General features: G+C 41.3%; 3 protein-coding genes across 5 annotated transcripts in view; all 3 read right to left on the bottom strand.

Annotated features, from left to right (window-relative positions):
* Positions 1–1,600: 1,600 nt before the first annotated feature.
* On the bottom strand, positions 1,601–7,732 carry gja3 (gap junction protein, alpha 3). Of its 2 annotated transcripts, none has more exons than XM_005745303.2 (3): positions 7,522–7,732; positions 6,987–7,048; positions 1,601–5,919 (listed from the first exon to the last, which is right to left on the bottom strand). In XM_005745303.2, exon 3 carries the CDS (start codon positions 5,884–5,886, stop codon positions 4,465–4,467), a length of 1,422 nt encoding a protein of 473 aa, XP_005745360.1. In that variant the 5' UTR covers positions 5,887–5,919; positions 6,987–7,048; positions 7,522–7,732; the 3' UTR covers positions 1,601–4,464. The 2 variants fall into 2 exon arrangements, with proteins under 2 accessions (XP_005745360.1, XP_005745359.1); XM_005745302.1 differs by having other exon boundaries at positions 7,602–7,732.
* A 919-nt stretch (positions 7,733–8,651) lies between these two features.
* Positions 8,652–11,736, bottom strand: gjb8 (gap junction protein beta 8). The gene is made up of 2 exons (XM_005745301.1): positions 11,486–11,736; positions 8,652–10,815 (listed from the first exon to the last, which is right to left on the bottom strand). Exon 2 carries the CDS (start codon positions 10,780–10,782, stop codon positions 9,994–9,996), a length of 789 nt encoding a protein of 262 aa, XP_005745358.1. The 5' UTR covers positions 10,783–10,815; positions 11,486–11,736; the 3' UTR covers positions 8,652–9,993.
* A 342-nt stretch (positions 11,737–12,078) lies between these two features.
* cryl1 (crystallin, lambda 1) overlaps positions 12,079–20,717 on the bottom strand; it is a 26,977-nt gene continuing 18,338 nt past the window's right edge. Inside the window, exons 7-9 of one of the 2 annotated variants that reach the window (XM_005745296.2) lie at positions 18,524–18,632; positions 14,326–14,432; positions 12,079–12,655 (exon numbers count right to left, since the gene is read on the bottom strand). In XM_005745296.2, coding sequence (XP_005745353.1) covers positions 12,554–12,655; positions 14,326–14,432; positions 18,524–18,632 — 318 coding nt within the window. In that variant the 3' untranslated portion in view covers positions 12,079–12,553. The remainder of the gene's footprint in view (positions 12,656–14,325; positions 14,433–18,523; positions 18,633–20,717) is intronic. The other variant, XM_005745295.2, reaches the window with a different exon arrangement.

Genomic DNA, 20,717 nt, shown 5'->3' with positions numbered 1-20,717 from the left:
TGGCTCTCATTGGGTACTAGACATCACTATTAATCCTTCAGAAATTATTCAGGACCACTAAAATTTAGCACTGAGATTAAAGGAGTTTCTTTGTAAAATAATTATCATTTGAGTAATATTATGTAAAAAGGTCTATATAAGGCCATTAATTACAACCTCCATTTACCCAAATGTGCATCCCTTCACATTTACTTAAAAGTATTTGAAGTACACATTTCGTTAAGTCCGCATTTTTCTCTTTGTGTGTTTGCTCACTGTGCTCAAAGGAAGTTCACACAGAGCTGTAAATTCCACCCATCAATATCATGCATCGCACAGTGTTGTAAATCCTCAGTTCTTGTAATTGTGCAGAAAGTGTTTGCGGTAGATGTTTGACTCCCAGGTGCAAGACTAACACAGCCGTGTCATTTTAATTATTTCTTGATGTGGTTATGAAGTAACTCTGAGTCAGCGCCACTTTTTAATATTTGCTGTCGGAAGGCAGCGTGAGGGAGTGAACTGCGGAGGGTTGAATGTCAAAGAGCAACAAACAGGAAGCCGGCAGTATGGGAAATGACAAAGGAGGAGGGGAAAAAAACATACATACATAAAACTGAGGATAGCCTAAAAAGGAAAACACTTGAGAATGATCCTTATGATCTTTATAACTGAGCCAACTACAAGCACTCACGACGGCGGATTAAAATATCTGAAAAAAAGCAAGTTCTGGACTTCATGCATATTTTGTTTTGTCATTCTACTTTTATTAGAAGATATATGAATTCCATCTGACCATGACTTTTAAAAATGTCAGCCTAATGAGTCTATTTGATGAGTAATGTGTGACAACTGAATGTAGTGCTGTTGAGGTTAAGTGGCAGATCAAACCCAGACTGTGCTTCTGATAAAATTCTGATTAAACTGAGTTTAAAGTTTGTAGAATTTGCATTTGTTAAAAAAACAAAGTGTCTTACTTTTTATTGTGTTTACACCATAAAACCAGTTCAATTAAGGGAGGGCTGGGGGGAGGGGGTGTATTTATCCTACTTTTTGTCATCTTATGACTTTTCTGTTGTTCAGGTTTAAATTTTAAAAAAGGGGGTGGATGGAAGCGCAAAAATCCTGGAAGTTTACCTAGCAAGTAAACATCTCGTGAAATCTTTCCCCCAAAATTCAAACCTCGAAGTCTAACATTGGGTTCCAGTTTTGCTGTCTGTCCCATTATGACAAGACATTTCTGTCCAAGTTTGGAAAAAAGTGTTTCTCCAAGTTTCTCTAAGTTAACCAAGAATTATCAAAACCTCATGTTACATAAGGTAATTTGGAAATGGGCCTCTGGAAGTGATTTTACACAACAGCTGGACAAACAGCTAATAATTAGCTCTCTGATTGTGATCTTCAGATTCATTTGTTCTGACAGACTGGAATAAATGTGTTTAAATTGAAACCTAAAAAGCACAAAGCGACTCTATGAAGTATTTTATTAATTATTTGTATTTTGTCATCTTAAAAATAGGACAAATCACGGCCTCTGTCACTCCATGACCCCAGTCCAAGACTGAAGCCTGCAGCTCTGATTTCATTCATCATGTAAAGCAAACAAGAGCAATAAATATGGTACAAAAAATTTATTTAGTAACAGTTTTGTAAACATTTGAGGTAAATGAACATTTACATCATCTTGTTCTTACAAACAAATAATTCATACACAAGGCACTTCTCTTATTTAAGACAGCACTGAAAACAGGTTGCTGTTGTGAGCATTGTGAGATGGTTCCGACTCCCTGACGAGCCAGAGAAATCATGCTCTGCATGAAACATAAGAGGAGAGAGTTTGGAGGAGTCACAGGGATCACAGGCTTCGAACAAAACATCCTGTCAGGGCTTTGTATGCAGGGTTAGGGAAGGGCCAGCTACCCAGCTAACATTCTCTCAACATTGGAGCCATCTGATGTGACGTCTAACCAGAGTCCCGACAGTTCTGTGAGAACATACTGAGTAAACAAACAGAAAATTACCCCAGCTGTTATTCTCTCTCCCGCCACTGTATTGTTTTTTCTCATTATCATCTGAGCTTGAGATAAAATCTTTAATAATACATTTTCTGTGAAGAGTGACTGCGCTTTGGTTTAAGACATGTTTTTCCCTTTGAGGATCATAAAGATTGGCGTCTTGCTCTCTCCCTGTCACTCGACTGCTACCAACACGAGCCCTGCAGAAAAGTAGTTTTGTTTTCTAAATGTGCAAATCTTTACCAACTACCAAGTTGTAAATGCAGATATCAAAGAAGTCTTTGTCATTTGAATGGGAACCATGGATTTGGAAGGGCAGCTTTAATCTACGCATTTTATGTATTCTCTTCTTCGAGTCTCTATTTGCGCTGAAAGAAGCTAAATAAGTAAGATACAGTATCACACATGATACTCCTGTGGGCGCTGAGAATCTCAAACCATACTGTGCCATCATTCTGTAACCCCACCACCACCACCACCACCACCCTGACAAATGGAAAGACAACATTTTTTGCACTGCTCCTACTCCAGTGTATTAACCAATACACAATAACTCATTGAAAAGTACTGTTCCTACAGACATATTAGTAATCAGCTATGATGTTATGCTCTACCAGTGCAATATCTCCAATGCAGATGGTTAACTTTTCACACAGTGCTGCTGTGTGAACTCTGCCCCGGTGTTGGACTCACAGGAAATACAGCAGATTATTGTTGATGTAAAGTTAAAAAAGCTTTTTGAAAGTGAGTGCCTGGGTTGTGGACAAAACCAAACAGCACAAAGACATAACAGGAACAGAGGACTGCGGCTAATGATGAGTTCAGTTTAAAAGTTTGGGTTTCTAAAGGTCTCTAAGAATCAAGATGAACACAACAAAATAGAAGCAGTCGAGGCTGACTGCACCCTGCGGCGTTCTGAGACGCCCAACGCCAGTCACCTTGTCTTTTTTTCTTTTTTCTTTTTTTTTTTAAGTCATAGCTGTTTTGCAATCACAAACTGACTACTACAAGTATGCAATTTATGAGTAAAATTCAATTCAGTGTAAAAGAAAATGACCAAAGTTGCTCTCAATCTTTAGGTGAGGGGGATTTCTGTTTTTTAAAAAGGTGGGAGTGGGTTTGAGGGCCGAAATGTTTGCCGACAATTTTACAAAAATGGTTACAAACGTAACTCTGGAGCTCTGGGAGGCTGAGCGTTTGAATTTACAAGGTAAATCTTAATAAAGTTTTTTTTGTACCACTTAGTGGCATGCATGCATTTTTTATAGCCTTTGAAGGCATTGTCTTATATTTGTGCAGTTCGCTGAGAGCATTTTTCTTTTCAGATATGTTGACTAAAGGTAACACTGACAGAGGGAGGCGTAAGGGACTCCTACTTTCCTTGTTTTTGTGCCCGGTTTACTGGCAATGCGGTGTTCAGAGAGACCCAGATGTACTCTGGACATAGCAAGAAAGACTTACCAGCATTTTTAACCCATATCCTGTCCACGCTTCACTTATTTTTCTTTAATCCCAGGACCTTTTGAAAGTTTCCAAAGTAACGTCCTATCTGTTCCATGTCATTATAACTTTTGTTTTTCTTTTTTAATAGGATCATGGGTAGAACCTAGCTAGCCTACTTTGCCACGCAAATATGTCAGTGAATCGGTGAGTTGTAGGGCTACACATGCTGGCATGCACAACTACACAGAACACAATACATGTAACGTCATGTACAAATGCATTGAGGATGAATTACTCTCAACACGACAAATAAGTCAAGTCAGTAAAATTCAGGAAGCGCAGAATGGCTTCCGGGTCTCCCGACATGCCGTGCAGCACACCGTGCACGTTTGTGCTGCAAGTTTGACAATGAAAACAGATAAAAATGTGGACTGAGATTTATGATCAAGTTGCCCACATCCGGTGCCCTGTGCATTAACATCAGCTATCTCTGTTTCCTCCAGATAAAAATATTCAAAATTTCCAGTCACCGGTCTTCAATGACCATTTCCATTTGGAATAATTAGTCCTCGCGGCTCAACAAAAAGGAAAAAAATAGAGAAACACCAGAAGATCCCCTTTCCCCAAATCAAACATGTTGGTGAGATGTGTCCATTTTCATGTAAAATTAATAGATCACAATGTCTTTCACTCCATCCATTGCTGTTACCGGAGGCTCCTGACTTTGTAGAAGTGCATGGTCACATATTGTGTGCATAAATATAGACTATTAATCAAGAAAAACCAAACCTTGCCTCAACTACTCTGCAACTCACCGATTGCACTAAATCAACGACAGCTAGTGGTTCAGTCATTTCACATTTGCCCTAAACATTCTCTTGACTTTCTTGCTTTCCTGTCTCATGGTTTGTTTTGTTTGTTTGTTTGTTTTGTTGCTTATTACATGTTCATGATTGTGTCTGGGTTTGGGGTGAGGATAGTGGCATGTTATTCAAGAGGGCTTTAAGGGACATGAAAGGGCTGAATGCATTTAGACAGCCAGATCACTCGGCCTGGCCCTGATGCTGCTGCTCTTGCTGGCCCGACTGAGCCGCCGAGGGTCTGTGCTGACCATTACCGGAGGCTCGTGCATCTCCACTGTGGTGGTGACGTGGCCTTCGTCGTGCTCGCTCTTTCCTCCATCCCAGCTGCCTGCGTTGGAGGCGTCGCCAGGGCTGCTGCCGCTGGAGGCAGCGTTGGCAGTCGCGTTGGTGATGTTGGTGTTACTGGTGGTGTTGCTGGTGGGTAGGAGCAGAGCACCATTGACGCTTTGGTGCTGCTCATTGTCGCTGCTGGTGGCAGAACAAGAAGAGGAAGGTGGAGGGGAGGTGGCCTTCATCTCCCGAGTCTGCTGCTCGGTTGCCAGGTTGGCCCAGTTCTGCTGTGTGGCCAGCCTGTGGTTGTTGTTGTTGCTGATATAGTAGTGGGAAGAGGGGGAGGATTGGAGGGACTCCTCCTGCTGAAGGTCGTCCATCTTGAACTCTGCGGCCGAGGGCACGGCGGCTGGACCCATGGGCGGCAGGAACGCCCCGCTGCCCGCCGTCACATCTGTGTAGTTGGGAGGGTAGCTGGGGCTGGATGGGGCAGTTCTGGAGGCCGAGGCCAAACACTCAGGCTCTGCAATGTCGACGCGGCGCAGCGACTCACGTTCGGGGGCATACTCATTGGTCATGCCCTGTTTAACTTTCTTCCATCCAAGGTGATAGATCTCTAACAAATTCAGCAAAAGAGACACGCAAGCCACCACAAGCATAAATATAATAAAAATAGTCTTTTCAGTGGGCCTCGATATGAAGCAGTCAACGGTGTTGGGGCAGGGCCAACGTGCACACTTGTACAGGGGCCTCAGCTGGAAGCCATAGAGAAAATACTGGCCCAAAATGAATCCCACTTCAAACAGGGTCTTGAAAATAATGTTGAACACATAGGTACGCAGCAACGCGCCTCTGATACGGATTTTGCCATGTTCGTCCCTGATTGGCGGCTTCTCCTTTTTGCCGCCTCCTCCTCCTCCAACATCGCCACCATTTCTATACAGGAGTTCTTTCTCCTCTTGGAGCCTGTTTGCCTTGCGCATCTCCTCCTCCTTTTCTTTCCGCTTTTCCTCCATGCGGACGATGTGCAGCACGTGGCCCAGGTATATGAGGGTTGGCGTGGACACGAAGATGATCTGCAGCACCCAGAAGCGGATGTGCGAGATGGGGAAGGCCTCGTCATAGCAGACGTTCTCACATCCGGGCTGCTGGGTGTTACACGTGAAGTCGGACTGCTCGTCACCCCAGACCTCTTCGGCCGCAGCCCCCAGCACCAGGATCCTGAAGATGAAGAGGACAGTCAGCCAGACTTTGCCGATGACCGTTGAGTGCTCCTGAGCATTCTCCAACAGCCGCCCCAGAAAGCTCCAGTCGCCCATGCTTCAAGAATTAGCCTATGGAGAAAGTACAGGCTGGAGTGGGGAAAAGGAAAGGGGCGCCAAATAGCAAAAAGAGGAGAAATAAGCAGAGAGAGTGGAAGTTAAAGAGGTGCTTAGGATTTTTAGAACAGCTTAACATTTGTCAGTGCAACAGGTGTCAAGGGCTTACCCTCACATTTAAAACACTGCACATGCAATCAGAGAAGAGGATGCAAGGACGTGGAGCAAAGCTTGACATTTTGTTTTGTAAGCACTTAGCAGAAAGTGGTCCTTAAAGAAATCTGCCAGTTCAGACATCACAAATAGATAACAGATCAATAGCAGCTGCTTCTTAGCAGCTCATATACCATATAGGCCACCTCTGTCACTGAACCCTGGTTCACTCCCTTTCTCTCTCTCGTTCTCTCTCACCTGCTCGCTCCACTGCACAGCAGGCATGTGCTGAGATCAACATTATGATGTTCGAAAACAGAGATGGGGTCTAGTAGGGTGCGCACACACACACACTCAAAAACTGACATCGTCTACACACATCCTACACACCATCGTCCCTCACTCTCTCTAATGCAACTGTAATAATAAAACCACCAGAATGAAAAGAGATTTTAAAAAATAAAATGATTAAGTCTAGTATAATATCTGTGTGATATATTATGGTAAATTACAGATTATTTTTAACTCAAAAACTTTAAAAAGGGAAGAAAGCAGTGATTTATATTATTTATTCTCTGGTTAATCACAATTATTTGCTTATGTATTAGAAAATAGCTGGTATATTTCCCCAGTCCTAACCCGACGCCTTTACCAAGCAGCACCACATCCTCACATCGTTAAAGCTTTTGGGTTTGGCTCTTTTGCTTGATAAAGCGTTAAGCTGCTTAAGTTTCAAACTACATTTTAATATTGAAGTATAGCGAATTCAGATGCAGAGACTAGCTTATTAAAGACAAACACGTGGCCTTTTAGACAGTGTTGTGTACACTGAACCCTAATCATGCAAGATATTCAGCGTAAACGCGCACACACACACACACACACACACACACACACACACACACACACACACACACACACACACACTCATTTGAGGGTAAACTTACTAAAATATTCTTGTATTAAAGGTAATAAATCCATCGACTAGGGTTCACAATATGTATGACACCTAGAAGAGAGGAAAAAACAACATGTTAACTTTCACAAGACTTTGTAAGAAATACATTAAAATAAATCTTCTGGTGGAAAATTAAAACACTGCTGGCTGTTTCAGAAAACGGTCAGGCTCTTTGAACACTGTTTCCATTTATCTGACATCAATATAAACTTATTGGGGGAAACTGCAGCAGTTACACCCAGAGAATCAGAAAGTCGTGCTTTCCATTTGTGACCTTGTGATGACTTATTAGTGACAAACCCGCAAAAACTTGAAAGAATAATAAAACCTCACTCCCCTCAGCTCCACAGCTACTTGTGGCATTTGTGTCAGATGGTGAAGAATGTAACAGACGGGTTCAAATACAAAGCCCTACCTGCCAGAGTGACAATGCAGAGTGTGCCAGAGTCCCCAGACTCCTTTTAAGCTTTGACAGCCTTTTTGTTCCCCCCTTGTTCGGTAAAACTGAAGCAACTCTTAATTACCTGATAACATGCCGTTCTTCATTTACTGTACTCCCTTTTTAGTGCAAGAAAATAGCCACGGTGGTGTTTATCCGTCATACCTTTAAAGCGGAGATGTCATACTTAAACACGAAACGCAAATCCATCTGCCATCATTGGTGCCATCACTGGAGTGCGTTGAAAAGCGGTGTGGACCTCCCGCGGCTGAAGCGACCCTCCCTCTGTGTCCCTGATCCACCCCCCACCCACACTCAACTTGTCACTTCTCTGACAGCTCGACAAACTTTTTTTTTCCTCACGTTTTTTTTTAATGCGGGCCTCACAACCTCGTTCATGCACAAACTTCTGTTACTTTGCGCAAGGGAAACTTTTTTCTTTCTTGTTGTTAGTTTCTGGAGGAGGCTCGGAGTCGGAGAGATGAGGCTCGGTTAAACGGAGCTACCGCTCATTTCCAGCCATGACTGGGCTGTCACATTGCGTGACCATCCATGAGTGAATCCACAGAGTCATCAGCCTCTCCGGCCACACCACGCCCCTGCCAACCTCCCCAAAACCGTGCGCAAAAAGTTGCCAAAAGTTTAGAAACATTCCCAAATTATGACCCCCGGGTGCTAAAAATAGTAATAGTTACTCATTTTAGGAGGCAGGCAACATTAAATAGCCGCGAGGTCTTTAAAAGGCCGATCCTGTGGACACACTACAATCTGTCCAAGTCAAACGTTACTTAATAAAAACCTGATATGTGGTTATAAAGAGCAAAATGTGGAGGAGAAGACAGAGAGTGTAAGGCAAGACGATTCTGTCCCAGTGTGGGAAAAAAATTCCCCACTTATCCCAAATTTCAGTAAAGTAAATAAAACTGCACATAAATGATAATGCACACAGGTCTGTTTTTACCGATTTATTTAAATAAAAAAAGTCTCATAGAGCAAAACAAGTTGAAGGATCAAAGTGCAAGTGAAATAATAATAATAAAAAAATGTCAGATTTAATCATTTCTTCTTAGAAAGCTGTTTGCTCATTAGTGTGCAGTTTGCTTTTAAAGGCAGACTAATAGAAACTGTATTATTAATAATAATAATAATAATAATAACAACAACAACATGTTGAAATAGGAATAATCAGGATTATCCCATAAAAACAAGAGGAAGTACATCGCTGTTATAAAAAAAAAAGTAGCATCAGAAAATGTCATTAGGCTTGTTACAGAAAGCTAGAAGTCAAAGGTCAGTGCAGAGCAGGCACACAGACTAGTTTTGGTCCCAGCTGCATCACTTATGTAACATCAGTATACAGCTCACTGTGGTTTCTTTTTAATTATGGTGGAATCGACACGTCTAACCAACACTTTGGAACAGTCTGACTGATCCCGCTTGGCTATTCCTGGATGGAAGAAGGACAAAGACATTTTCACGGCCACGGTGCCTAGCAGTGATTAGTCTGGTGGCTAAAATAAGGCACATGCTGAAAGCTGATACAGCCAGCTGGGGTCAGTACACACTGCAAGAAAAACAATGCAAGTTCAAATAACACAGGAGCAGATCTGGGGCTGAGCGACTTCTGGTGTTTCCAAAAAAGCAGGATTGGAAGTCACAAGGTGAATGAGGAGGAACCCTATCTGAATGTGAAATGGTCAAAGTAAATTAAACCTACACCCTATAAACTTGAAAAACATGAAATCCTAACACCTAAAAGAGTACACAGTATCATAACTCCTGTGTCACGTCACTGGTTTCAGCCTTCTTTTACATTAGATCCAGTCTGGAATTCAGTTTCACAGAAAAGAATTCACATGTGTGCAGCATGATCTGTTCAGGGGGATTCTTGAACTTGCTGGCAGTAGATGAAAAACCATCTGATACAGTACAAACATATACGTTCTTCATATTTTTGAATGAAATGGTATGCACGTGTGAAATCTTTTGTCGTCTAACACATGTAAAGAAACATTTACAACCCCCCCAAAAAAGAACCTATGAAGTTGATCAAACAGCGAAGATCAGTGATTTCATTCTAAAACAGAAAAATCAGACTTGTTCATTAAGCGTAATCACATCAGGTACTGTGAACTTAAAATCAATCTCATCAGCTAAAAGCTAAACATACTCTGCTTCTCTTCTCAAAACTTCATTTGTTCTCCTCGGATAAATCGATCACTCAGGCTGTTGTGAAGGCGTTTGTGCTCGTTAAGGGTCCACTGTCACCACTAGATGTCAGTGTAGGCTCATTTTTCAGGCAGATTTCGCCACGTTCAAGCAAATTTCAACTGTGGACAGTGAAATGGTTGCAACCACTCAGTGTTTGACACTTGTTTTACTCTTTACGTTACTATCTGGCAATGTGTTTGTTCGGAGAACTCCGTCAGGTCTTTACAGTCAACCCCAACTATACAGATCCAAAGCTGTTTCACTATCTCGTGAGACAAATCCCAGTAACCAAGACGTAGACACAACTCGTGAGGTTGGATTTACAGTATACACCTTTCTCTTGTCTCTAACACATGGTCTTGTTGCTGGATGAATCTGTGGAAGAAGACAGCAGCATTTCATTCTTCTTGTTATCCCGTGTCACGCTGTCTGGGTAAGTGTGTTTCCTCCTGCTGGACCTTGTCATGCATCTCATGACCGCCTTTACAATGAGGTAGAAGAGCTCGGCCACATTCAGCACCATGCAGATGGCAGATGAAGCCACCATGAAGATGGTGAAGACGGTCTTTTCAGTTGGCCTGGAGATGAAACAGTCCACCTTGTTGGGGCAAGGCCACTGCTCGCACTTCACCAGCCGGGGCATCTGGAAGCCGTCGTAGACAAAGTAGAGCGCATACATAAACCCCCCCTCAAAGATGAGCCGGAAAAACAAGCTGCAGGTGTAGGTCCACCACAGAGTGCCTGTAATGGGCAGACGCCTCCTCTTTAGCGTCTGCAGCTCAGTATCTGTCATCTTTTCAGTGCCATTGGAGGCCAGCATGTTCCTCTTATCACCCCGTTTTCTGTAGGCGACGTGCATGGCCACCAGCAGGGCCGGCGTGGATACAAAGATCAGCTGCAGGCACCACAGGCGGATGTGCGACACGGGGAAGAAGTGGTCGTAGCAGACGTTTTTGCAGCCGGGCTGCTGCGTGTTGCACGTAAAGTCTGACTGCTCGTCCCCCCAGACGCTCTCCGCAGCCAGGACCAGAATCGTGATGCGGAAGATGAAAAGGACAGAAAGCCAGATCTTCCCCAGGCTGGTGGAGTGCTTGTTGACGCCACCTAGCTGGGCGTAGAGAGCCCCCCAACTCATTGCGGCCAAAAGGAGTCCGGAAGCTGAGACAACCTGTGGAATTCAGCAGAAAGTTAAAAGGCTAGAAAAGTGCTGGAGAAATACACCTGCTGGAGGCCTTGTTTTATGGCATATTTATGTTGTTAAAAAGGTGCGAGTGTGTGTGTAATTAGAAAATTATCATTATTTTTCAGATGCATATATTGTGGATGACTTGTGGGATTTTAAATAATTTTTAAAGGGCTGAAAGGTTACATTTCTGGCTACACACGACAAGGTGTATAACAGAGTTGGCATTACAGAGTCAAAAAGCGGACGGGAAAGCAAACTGTATGGATCTATGGTTTTAATGCAATTAAAGGGCATTTTGGCAGCCAAATAATGTTGCAAGCAAAATGAAAAAATATGTATTTGTAGTTTTAAAAAAATAATATTTTTTCCACAAAAATCTAAAAATACACAACCACTCGTTTCCCTGAAAATAAGAGCCTCAAACTCATTCTGACAGTATACAGAAAAGTATTGGGAAGACCAGCGTCTACCTCAGACTAACGTCTGCCAGCTTAAACCAACTGCACTCAGACTGAAGGGGCCCACAGGTTAAATAAGCAGCTGCATTCAAGGAGCTAACACTTTAAAATGTCTAAATTCGACACATTATTTCTAAAATATATTTTCACTTTTTTGTGGTGGCATTAGCAGATTGAATTGAAATTAAACTCACCTGTTTTTGTGGAGTTTATCCTAAACAGATTTTTTTAAGCTTCCACCAAGCTGGGGAAACAATCAGTCCTGTTCTCTTCTGTGCGTCTCAGTAGAATCGGTTTGGGACAGACTCGACTTGTCTTGTCTATAAGTAGTGAGTGAGGCGCACACCGATTATCCATCATCCCTCCTGCAAACTGGGAGGGAGGGGCCAAGCTCGAGGTGGGGCCAACCAGCAGGGTTATTAGTCTCTAATTAAATTTTATGCACGCATTTAATGTTAATGTGACTTCACCTAATAATAACAAAAGGGAGCCCTCCGCCGCCCACACACACATACATATATATATATATAAATAATATTTACAATATAAATACAATATTTCAGTTTATAGAGCCACAAACCTGCACTAGAACACCCAGAGTGTGATGTATGGTTGTCACTATTGGACCTATATCAGTGTGAAATTTAAATCTTTCACAGCCCTCCTGATGTGTTTCCTTATGATTTGGGAACTTACCCGTCACAATTATGCGAGCACATGGTGGCAGTCAGCTGAGAGCACTCAGCCCAGAAATATGTAGTGAAATGTCATTATTTAATTTCTCCTCATTATCAGGATCACAAAAACACTCATCTCTTTCTGTTGTGTGGCTATCAAAACAATTACATAAATGCGTTATTGTGTTCTTTTTTATTAATCAAAACACTGATTCACATTTTCAAGAAATTTGTTTACACAAGAGACCATTAATGTGGCTGAATGAGATCATTGTTTTTCACATTTTACCACAGTCGGTTTTGTAACCAAGATGTAGAGTAAAAGTTAAAACGTGCTGTAGATTTAGAAAAAACAAAAGACCGGTTAAAATTGTGTTCATAAGGAGTAGCAATCCAGAGTTATGTTCTAATACTGCTAGTACTCATCATATAAGGAAGATTGATCATTACTCATTTTAAAAAAGTGCTGTTTTTCAGTCAAGGTATGCCTGTTTAAAGAAAAGAAGGTCTTCATTACATGTTGAACTCAACAATCACATTTCTACCTAATTAAGTTGTTTTTCTTGAGTTTGGACCCTGAGCTTATTAGTCCTTCTTCAGCTTGGCCAGACGCATGAGGAACTGGTCCCTCCTCTCCTGCCTGGCTGCCAGATGCTGCTGGTCGCAGGGAATGAGCTCGTACATCTCCTGTGGACGGCACAGAAGGAAAAGCTAGGTGAGCAAAGTGGAGTGGTTGCCATCTAGGACTTCGGACATGTCTAGTGGGGGAAATAACTATTTGCTCAATTGCTGAATTTGTACGTTTGCTCACTGAGAAAAAATGAACAGTCTCTAATTTTTAACAGTAGGTTCATTTTAAAATAAAGCTTCTCAGCCGTAAAGCTAAACTAAATATCCTTTTGGGGCGATCGTGGCTCAATAGTTGGGAGTTCGCCTTGTAATCGGAAGGTTGCTGGTTCGAGCCCCGGCTCCGACAGTCTCGGTCTTTGTGTCCTTGGGCAAGACACTTCACCCGTTGCCTACTGGTGTTGGTCAGAGGGCCCAGTGGCGCCAGTATCCGGCAGCCTCGCCTCTGTCAGTGCGCCCCAGGGTGGCTGTGGCTACAATGTAGCTTGCCATCACCTGTGTGTGAATGTGTGTGTGAACGGGTGGATGACTGAATGTGTAAAGTGCTTTGGGGTCCTTAGGGACTAGTAAAGCGCTATACAAATACAGGCCATTTATCATAATCTTTTAATAACGTCTTAGCTTTGAAACAGTGACATCCAGGGCCGACACTTGCACAGATCAATGTGCATGCAGTGCTGCCCTTGTTCTCGTGATCACAGAAGGCAAACGAGTCCACCTTAAACTATTTAATGCTCCAGCTCAGGGTGTCCTTACAAGATGACCTTCTGTGGCTAACATATTAACCGCCTGTGACAGCATGTGACCAATTAATTTCTACTTAGGAGAAAGCTTTATGGCTCAGAGGTGAGTAGAAACTGCTGAATTTCAGTCATCCAGAACTAAACACACAATAAATAATGAAGAAAATAATAAATTAAGATATGTATATTAATATAGACATTCCGTGTCTTTGATCTGAATTAACACACATTTTTTTATTTATTTAAAAAAATTTTGGGAGCCTATTGAATACTGAATTGCTCTTTGGGGGCTCAGGTGGCACTTTATTAAAACACTGCAAGGTCTCAAGAACACCCCTGAAAAACAAGGACCCTCTTTTTCACTGTATCGAAACACTAACCAGATATTATGGTCCATACTGACATGACAGCATCACACAATTACTGCAGATTGTCAGCAGCACATCTATCTATGTCCCCTTTTACCACATCCCACAGGTCTTCTCTTGGATTGAGATCTGGTGACTGTGGAGGTCATTTAAGCACAGTGAACTCAATGTCATGTTCAAGAAACCAGCTTGAGATGATCTGAGCTTTGTGACATGCTGGAAAACCAAATTCTGATGCTGCAGCACGCAAAATCTAGAAATTTAGACAGCTTCTCTGGTCCAAGGCGGAAAAGTGCTCCTTGAACCAAAAACTGAAATACTTTTTGGAAATCACAGACACTAAATTCTGTGTAGTTTAAGAGAAAAATAACAATTTAAGAACACACACATAATCAAAACCTGCTGGTGTGCATAACATCTGTGAAGGCACCATTAATGCTTAATGATACATACAGATAATGGAGAAACATTTCCTGCCATTCACATGTCGTTTGCATCAAATGTCTTGCTTTGCTTATTTCTCATATATATATATATATATACACACTACATCATAAGTGAGTGTATTTATTGAGAGAAAGTTTCACTGTAAACACAACTCTGTAACCATCACACTTACATTAATGACGCTCTTGGCTGCTTCACCACAGAAGTCTGGCACAGGCCCAAAGGAAGACAGAATCCTTGTTATATTTTCACTATATCGGCTCATGTAGTCTTCCAAACCTGCGGGGAGGACACAGCTGTTCAGTGATGGGGAAGTCCATGTCGATCATCATTCAAAACAATGAATGTAGATCATCTTTATTTAAAATACCACAAAGATTCAAAGACAGTAATGTCACACAAAGTGAAAGTGATGTAATTGCAAACAGAAAAAGAAACATGTATTTCTAGATTGTGAGGGGATGGGCATAGGTGCGGCTGCGGTGCCAACTGGCAATTTGTTTTTGTCTAAATGCTTTCCTTCTGCTGGTTTGAACGTTTGACACATGCTTGATATTTTGAGAAATGGCTCATGCTAGCTCCTCTATATTTCTGTGTTCATTTGCAGGGCTGCTATCTCAGTGCTTCAGAACCAGTAATATTAAGTAATGAGTTTCCTCTTTCTCAATGTTAAATATCTCATAAATAACAGTTAGATCCTGCTTTGACACTTTCTGTGTTAATTTAACTTTTAGCGCTGTTCGTTGAAGCTGTTCTCTCATTTATTAACCTATAGTGACTCATTTGTGATGTAGGCAGACCGCATTTTGGCTAATCACTGACTGACTTGTCGTGAAAGTTTAAAATAAATGGGTTTGTGAAGCCTGCTACTACAAGCTTCAGTTTAATAGTGTATTTATAAGGACTGGGTAGTATCCAGTATGCTACATGTGTGTATATGCCAGTGGAAATGTCTAACACCAGTCCCTTGTTGAGCGTTATTACACGTTGTTGTTTAAAGTGGATTGCTATGCTCATTTGCAGCTCCACAATCTTATTCTTGGACTCTATTAGAACAGCTTTGCATGTTTCACAGTTCTAAATAATGCTATTTTACTAGGCCTTGGTGCACTTGAGGTTCAGCCAATGTGAGAAATAATCTATTTAACCTCATTTCCACCTCCCTTTAAGCTTTCTTCTGATTGAAGATCAGAAGATTTACTGAGTGAGGTTTCTGTGCTTAAAGCCTGTAAAAATCTACGAAACAAAGCACTCAGGGCAATAGCGAACGTTTAGTAGCTACTAAGTGTGATGATGAAAGTTCTGGACAGAGAAACAGAAAAGTTTGCAGGTTTTGTAAGGGACGTTTCGTACTTCAACTATACATTACTACTCACAGAAGTATTAAAATGGGGGAGCTATATAATTAAGATCCCTATATCTAACTAGGGTTAGAATAATTAATAAAATATTGTCATTACAATAAAAAAAATGTGGGATGTGACTAATGCCTGAGACCAAGAGGTTATGCAGTATGAAAATCATACCATGTATATGAAATGGGAAGCAGTATTCACTGCCCTCTAAATAACATGTCATTAATGTATATAATGCTACTACCTATAATAGTTTAAAGAGATCTTGGATTTATTTTTCTATAAACTGACAGTTTGTACAATTTCACTGCTACTCTCTCCTAAAATACCAGCATTATTATTATTTCTATTAAGAGTTCATGTCATGAGCTTGCTGGGTTATCTAGCTTGCAACCAAATGTTTGTGGATAAAATATATAGTAGTGTGTCCTAGATTGGACGCAGAAAAAGGAGCACCTCTCACAGCTAATGATCAATCAAAGAGGAAACACAGGTCCCATAACAATGACAACAACCGGGCTTAACATATCATAAAGAGGGCCAGCAGTATGGTTTGTTGACATTCCTGTGATAAGCGTAGTAGGTGAAGACTAGATTTTTAAAACCTTATTTGAGCAGAGAGATGCAAGTGTGGTGCAAGGTGGGGGGGGGGGGTGGGGGGGGGGGGGGGGGGGTTGGTGGGGGGGGGGGGGGGGAGAGAAGAGATGTGCCTACATTACTTCACATGAGGTTGTTATTAAGGTGGATCAGGGGGCTCAGTTTTAAATAGTTCTTTCAACTCATTTTCAAAGAGTGGAGCCTTATTCAACGACCAGAAAACATATGGTGAATGTTTATATTTGCAATACTTCTTTGGGAAATAAGGTTTATATCCAACATGTGACAACGGGGTAGCTAGAAAACGCTTACTGTCTACATAAAGCCTAGTGGGACACGTTAATGTGGCACGACAGTGTGATAACTATCATCTACCTTCAACCAAACACCCTCTGTGGGAGGAAAATCTTAGTGTTATTTCAGTCCCTTTGCTTTATTTCTTTTCCCAAATAAGCTTTAGCTGTTATTGTTGAATTTTTTCTTATATATCTTTTTATGTAAAGCCTCACTAAACAGGGAGCCCTATTCCCTGTGCCCCTACACAACGGCTAATTGTACAGTAGAAGAAAAGACGGGACACTAATGTTACCACTGTAACTCCAATCAGATAACAGCAGCAGTCCTTGAAAATGAAGCAAACTACCCCATATGGAAAAGATATATATATAAATCTTATAAAGTTTGTAACTGTCTTGTATGAAACTTGTATGAAAAGCATACAAGAGTGAAAACAGATATAAGATCCCTTGAAAAATTATATAATCAAACTTGTATGTTTTGGATACTTACTAAAAAAATATATGAAAGTAATGAGAAAGTGGCCACTTTCATGAGTAAATCATATATGTTTTTACTATTTCTTTTCCATATGGGACATAACATCACCCAGTTTGCAACTTGTCTTCCACCCATTTGCGGTACCTACCACTGCTAGCTGTACTTTTACACTAATGAAACAATTTGTGCATGGTCAGCTGAATGTTGGACAAGCTGCCCTTACTAGATAGTGTTTTAAAAAGACATCATTCTAATGCTCTTTTTCTGTGAAATTGCATTAATATTTGAATACATCATATGCATCGATGAGCCATTCTTCTGCAGGCAGTGGTTTTAGTTGTAGTGGATGATTCCTTCAAAGAACAACGGCATCTCCTGTGTGCACGCACACAGTTTACAAAAGCAAGGAAATTTAGGTAGCGCAGACAGAGACAGGGAGCCTGAGTGCTCCAGTATCTGATGGGACTGATTTAAAGACTTGAAGACACAACGGGGGTAGGTCTGAGCATTCTTTTGAGAATCTGATGCTTCCTGAACAGAAAAAAAAGTCAGTAAGAAGTTCAGTACTGTAACTACAGGTAGAGCTGGCACCTGGTCTGAAGGCTGCGAGGTGAGCTCTGTGAGTTTTGGATGACTGGTGTGAGGGAGCGCATTCATCGCTACCCATCAAAAGACTGCTTTGTTCAGCCAAAGTGCACACTGTGTGTGTGTGTGTGTGCGTACACAGTCAGGGTTACTCTCTGGGTTTCACACTCCCCTCTGATATTCTCCATCTAGCTGAGGTTTCATTCTCTCTCTGACACACAAAGAGATGTCACTGTGTGGTACACTACATGTATTTTGTGCAGCCACACGTATGAAACGCTGTGCCACTTTGAAAATTTCATGTAAGCGGTGAATTACCTTCATTACTCTCAGTCAAAGGCATTCTGTGCTCATTTACTGCAGTCGCTGATGCTCAAAAGCCTGTGCTTTGGTTAGTTCCAGTAATTTTCCACAACATACATGGCTTGTACATTCACTCTGATTGGCAGATTGGCTGACCTGACTGGCTACCTCCCTGGGCTTTTTTAGGGGGGAGGTAACAATGTTTAAAATAATAACAATAATAATATTTATATTTATAACAAGGTGCAATAATAATTAATGTGCAATAATAACAGTGTGCAATACACATACACTTATTCTTCTTTTTTATACTAAGTTAATATACTGTGTTGTGTTGTTTGTTGCGTTGTGATGTGTCATATCGTGTCGTGTTGTGTTATATGTAGTGCCGACGTAGGACAGTTTTCCAATTTCCTTGTACTACTGTACTATGTATGACTGTGCAATGACAATAAAGAGTTATCTTATCTTATCTTAATTGAAACTGGACACCGCACAGTTGAAACTGTGCTGGATAAATGATACTTTCCTCTTCATAAACAGACATTTTATGAACTCCTTTTCCCTTATGAAGAAAGGCTTTTTGGTAAAAATGAATGATTTTGCTGTGAGAATTGAACAGAACAAACACATCATCAACTCTTTGGTTCAACTATATAAAATTCATGCTCAAAGTATCTTAAACTCAGTTAAAAAATAACCAGAATTAGTGTTTTTATATGTGAGCAAAGAATACAAACCAGGAAATTTTACCTTTAGGTGCATTGAGGTGCATTGTTTCCATGGGACCTATGAAGGCGTAACGCATTCCTAGTCCCTCTGACATCACCAGGTCGATGTCCTTTACCGAGATAACACCATCCTAATGACGCAAGTTAGAAAAACAACAGTTACATTAATTTCACTGAATCGACTGATAATATTCATTCGTTTTGTACCCTTTGTTTTCTGGATATATTTGCTGATGAACTGATCCCAGAACAGCAGCTCTGGAGTCAAACTGTTTCTTTGTCTGTATCTGTTTATCTGTAATGAGAGTTCACACATCTAGCAGGTCAACTTTGAGCCACATGTTAAGTATTTTCTCTTACTGAGTTCATCATGGTCATGGTTACCTAACAGACTGCGGGACAGTTAAGTATATACGAAGGACACACACTTTTCCCTAGCAATTCAACAAAGTCATGACTTTTTAACTCCCTATTATTCTGGAAAACCCAAATTCCCTTTGATCCCATCAGGCCACTCCAGCTATATAAAGTTTCCTTATTCAGCCAATCCTGTGTCCTCAGGATTGTGCACAGAGGGGAAGCTGGCTGAGAATGGGTCAGGTAACTTTGGTTTACAGATACCTGTTGGCCAACCATGGAGGAAATCAAAGCCCAGATACAGAGACTATGGTGAGCAAGAGGAGAGGCGACAGGGTCGTCTTTGTTTGGGTCCTGCGTCCAACAACGAGCCTGTTATCTGAGCAAAGTGGGATGGTGGGTGGGGTCTTCTCTCCACTGTAATCACTGGGGGCTACGAGCTGCTTTCTCAGCCACTCTGCTTTCCAGCTCTGGCCTCGACTCAAGGACTTCTTTTCTTTTTCTCTCTCTCTCGTTGTGTGTGTGTTTGTGTGTGTGTTTGCAAAGGTTGAGGGCAGGTCCCTGTTATGTAAGAAAAATCACAAGACCACTGTCAGGCCAAAGGCTTTGATGCTTAATGCTGAACTTCTGTACAGCTTTGATTTATTGAGGAAGAATACAGTAAATAGATATTTTTTACACATTAAGTAAAACACCTGATGAAGTCCCTGCTTTGAAACATCAAACTGAGCTGTTTTGTGTGCGTGTGCATGTAACTTGGTAGAAACTGTGTTTATTTTAGTGAATGGTTATAAAAGAAAAACAGTACTATAAGTGGAGGAGATTAGTTGTGTTGCTGACATTTGTGGGAAAATATCCATTACATGCTTGAATTTTATTTTCAATAAACAGATGATGCTACAGGGCCATACAAATGTTAAATGATCATATATTGTTTCAAAGAACTACATCTGATCCTTAAATTAATGATAACTTATAAGGCGTACAACATATACAATTGGTCTCTAGCCACATACATTAAAATGCAATTAGGCGAAACGGTGACGTCCATCTCGGCCACATTATTCAAGACATTGGTGCACGAAACAGCTTCCCCAAACTGGCACCTGCTCCAATGTATTTTGTAATGAAATAAACTATTAGAATACATCAATTTGTTGTAAGTGATTACCTGCTCTGTCCTGCTATGTACATGTACGTGTACTGCAGGAACTTTGAGTAATTGTCTCATCAAATACCATTCATGTTTGGTGATTTGTATGTCACATCGTTTAGTTAAGTATAACAGTGCCTTAGGTGAGTGATAAACACTCCCAAACGACTGTAGACGTCACAACTCATTATTTTTGTCGAGCAGTATTGTAGATGGCGTGTCTCTGATGCATGGCGTAAAGGAACGTTTTGGTGCAGCCAGCAGCAATTACAGAGGTGGATTCACTATTTCAGGTAAGCAAAGGTTTCTCATGTAGTAATGACATTTTAAAGGCACTTAAATTGTATTAAAAGAATTATACGTTTTTGCAGTTGAGTTTCAGGCTGTTGAAAAATGTATGGTACCTATATGAAAATCCTAGGTGATGTCTTTCTCAAATTATCATGTTCACAAGATTTTCAGAAAACTTGACCTCTGACATCTAGGTCACTGATATTCAAACTACCTCGTTCAAGATCTTAACCTAGGTTGGACGAGATAGACCACGCCTACTAAAATAAGCTGGGTGTCCATGATGCTCACCCATCAGCAGGGTGAAGACAAAACCCTGAGCATTGACTGTGAGTGAATGGTAAGAACAAGATCCGGGCCATCAACACCTACGCCCTGCCCGTGATCAGGTACCCTGCTGGGGTAATAGGCTGGC

The sequence above is a fragment of the Pundamilia nyererei genome, unplaced genomic scaffold (assembly GCF_000239375.1).
Source record: "Pundamilia nyererei isolate P.nyererei 1_Seehausen unplaced genomic scaffold, PunNye1.0 scaffold00157, whole genome shotgun sequence".
In the NCBI taxonomy this organism is placed as follows: Eukaryota; Metazoa; Chordata; class Actinopteri; order Cichliformes; family Cichlidae; genus Pundamilia; species Pundamilia nyererei.
This window is presented reverse-complemented; position numbering and strand designations above follow the sequence as displayed.

What these genes read in the sequence shown, in the direction of transcription:
- gja3 (XM_005745303.2), bottom strand. Translation starts at nt 5,886, where the DNA reads ATGGGCGACTGGAGCTTTCTGGGGCGGCTGTTGGAGAATGCTCAGGAG.
- gjb8 (XM_005745301.1), bottom strand. Translation starts at nt 10,782, where the DNA reads ATGAGTTGGGGGGCTCTCTACGCCCAGCTAGGTGGCGTCAACAAGCAC.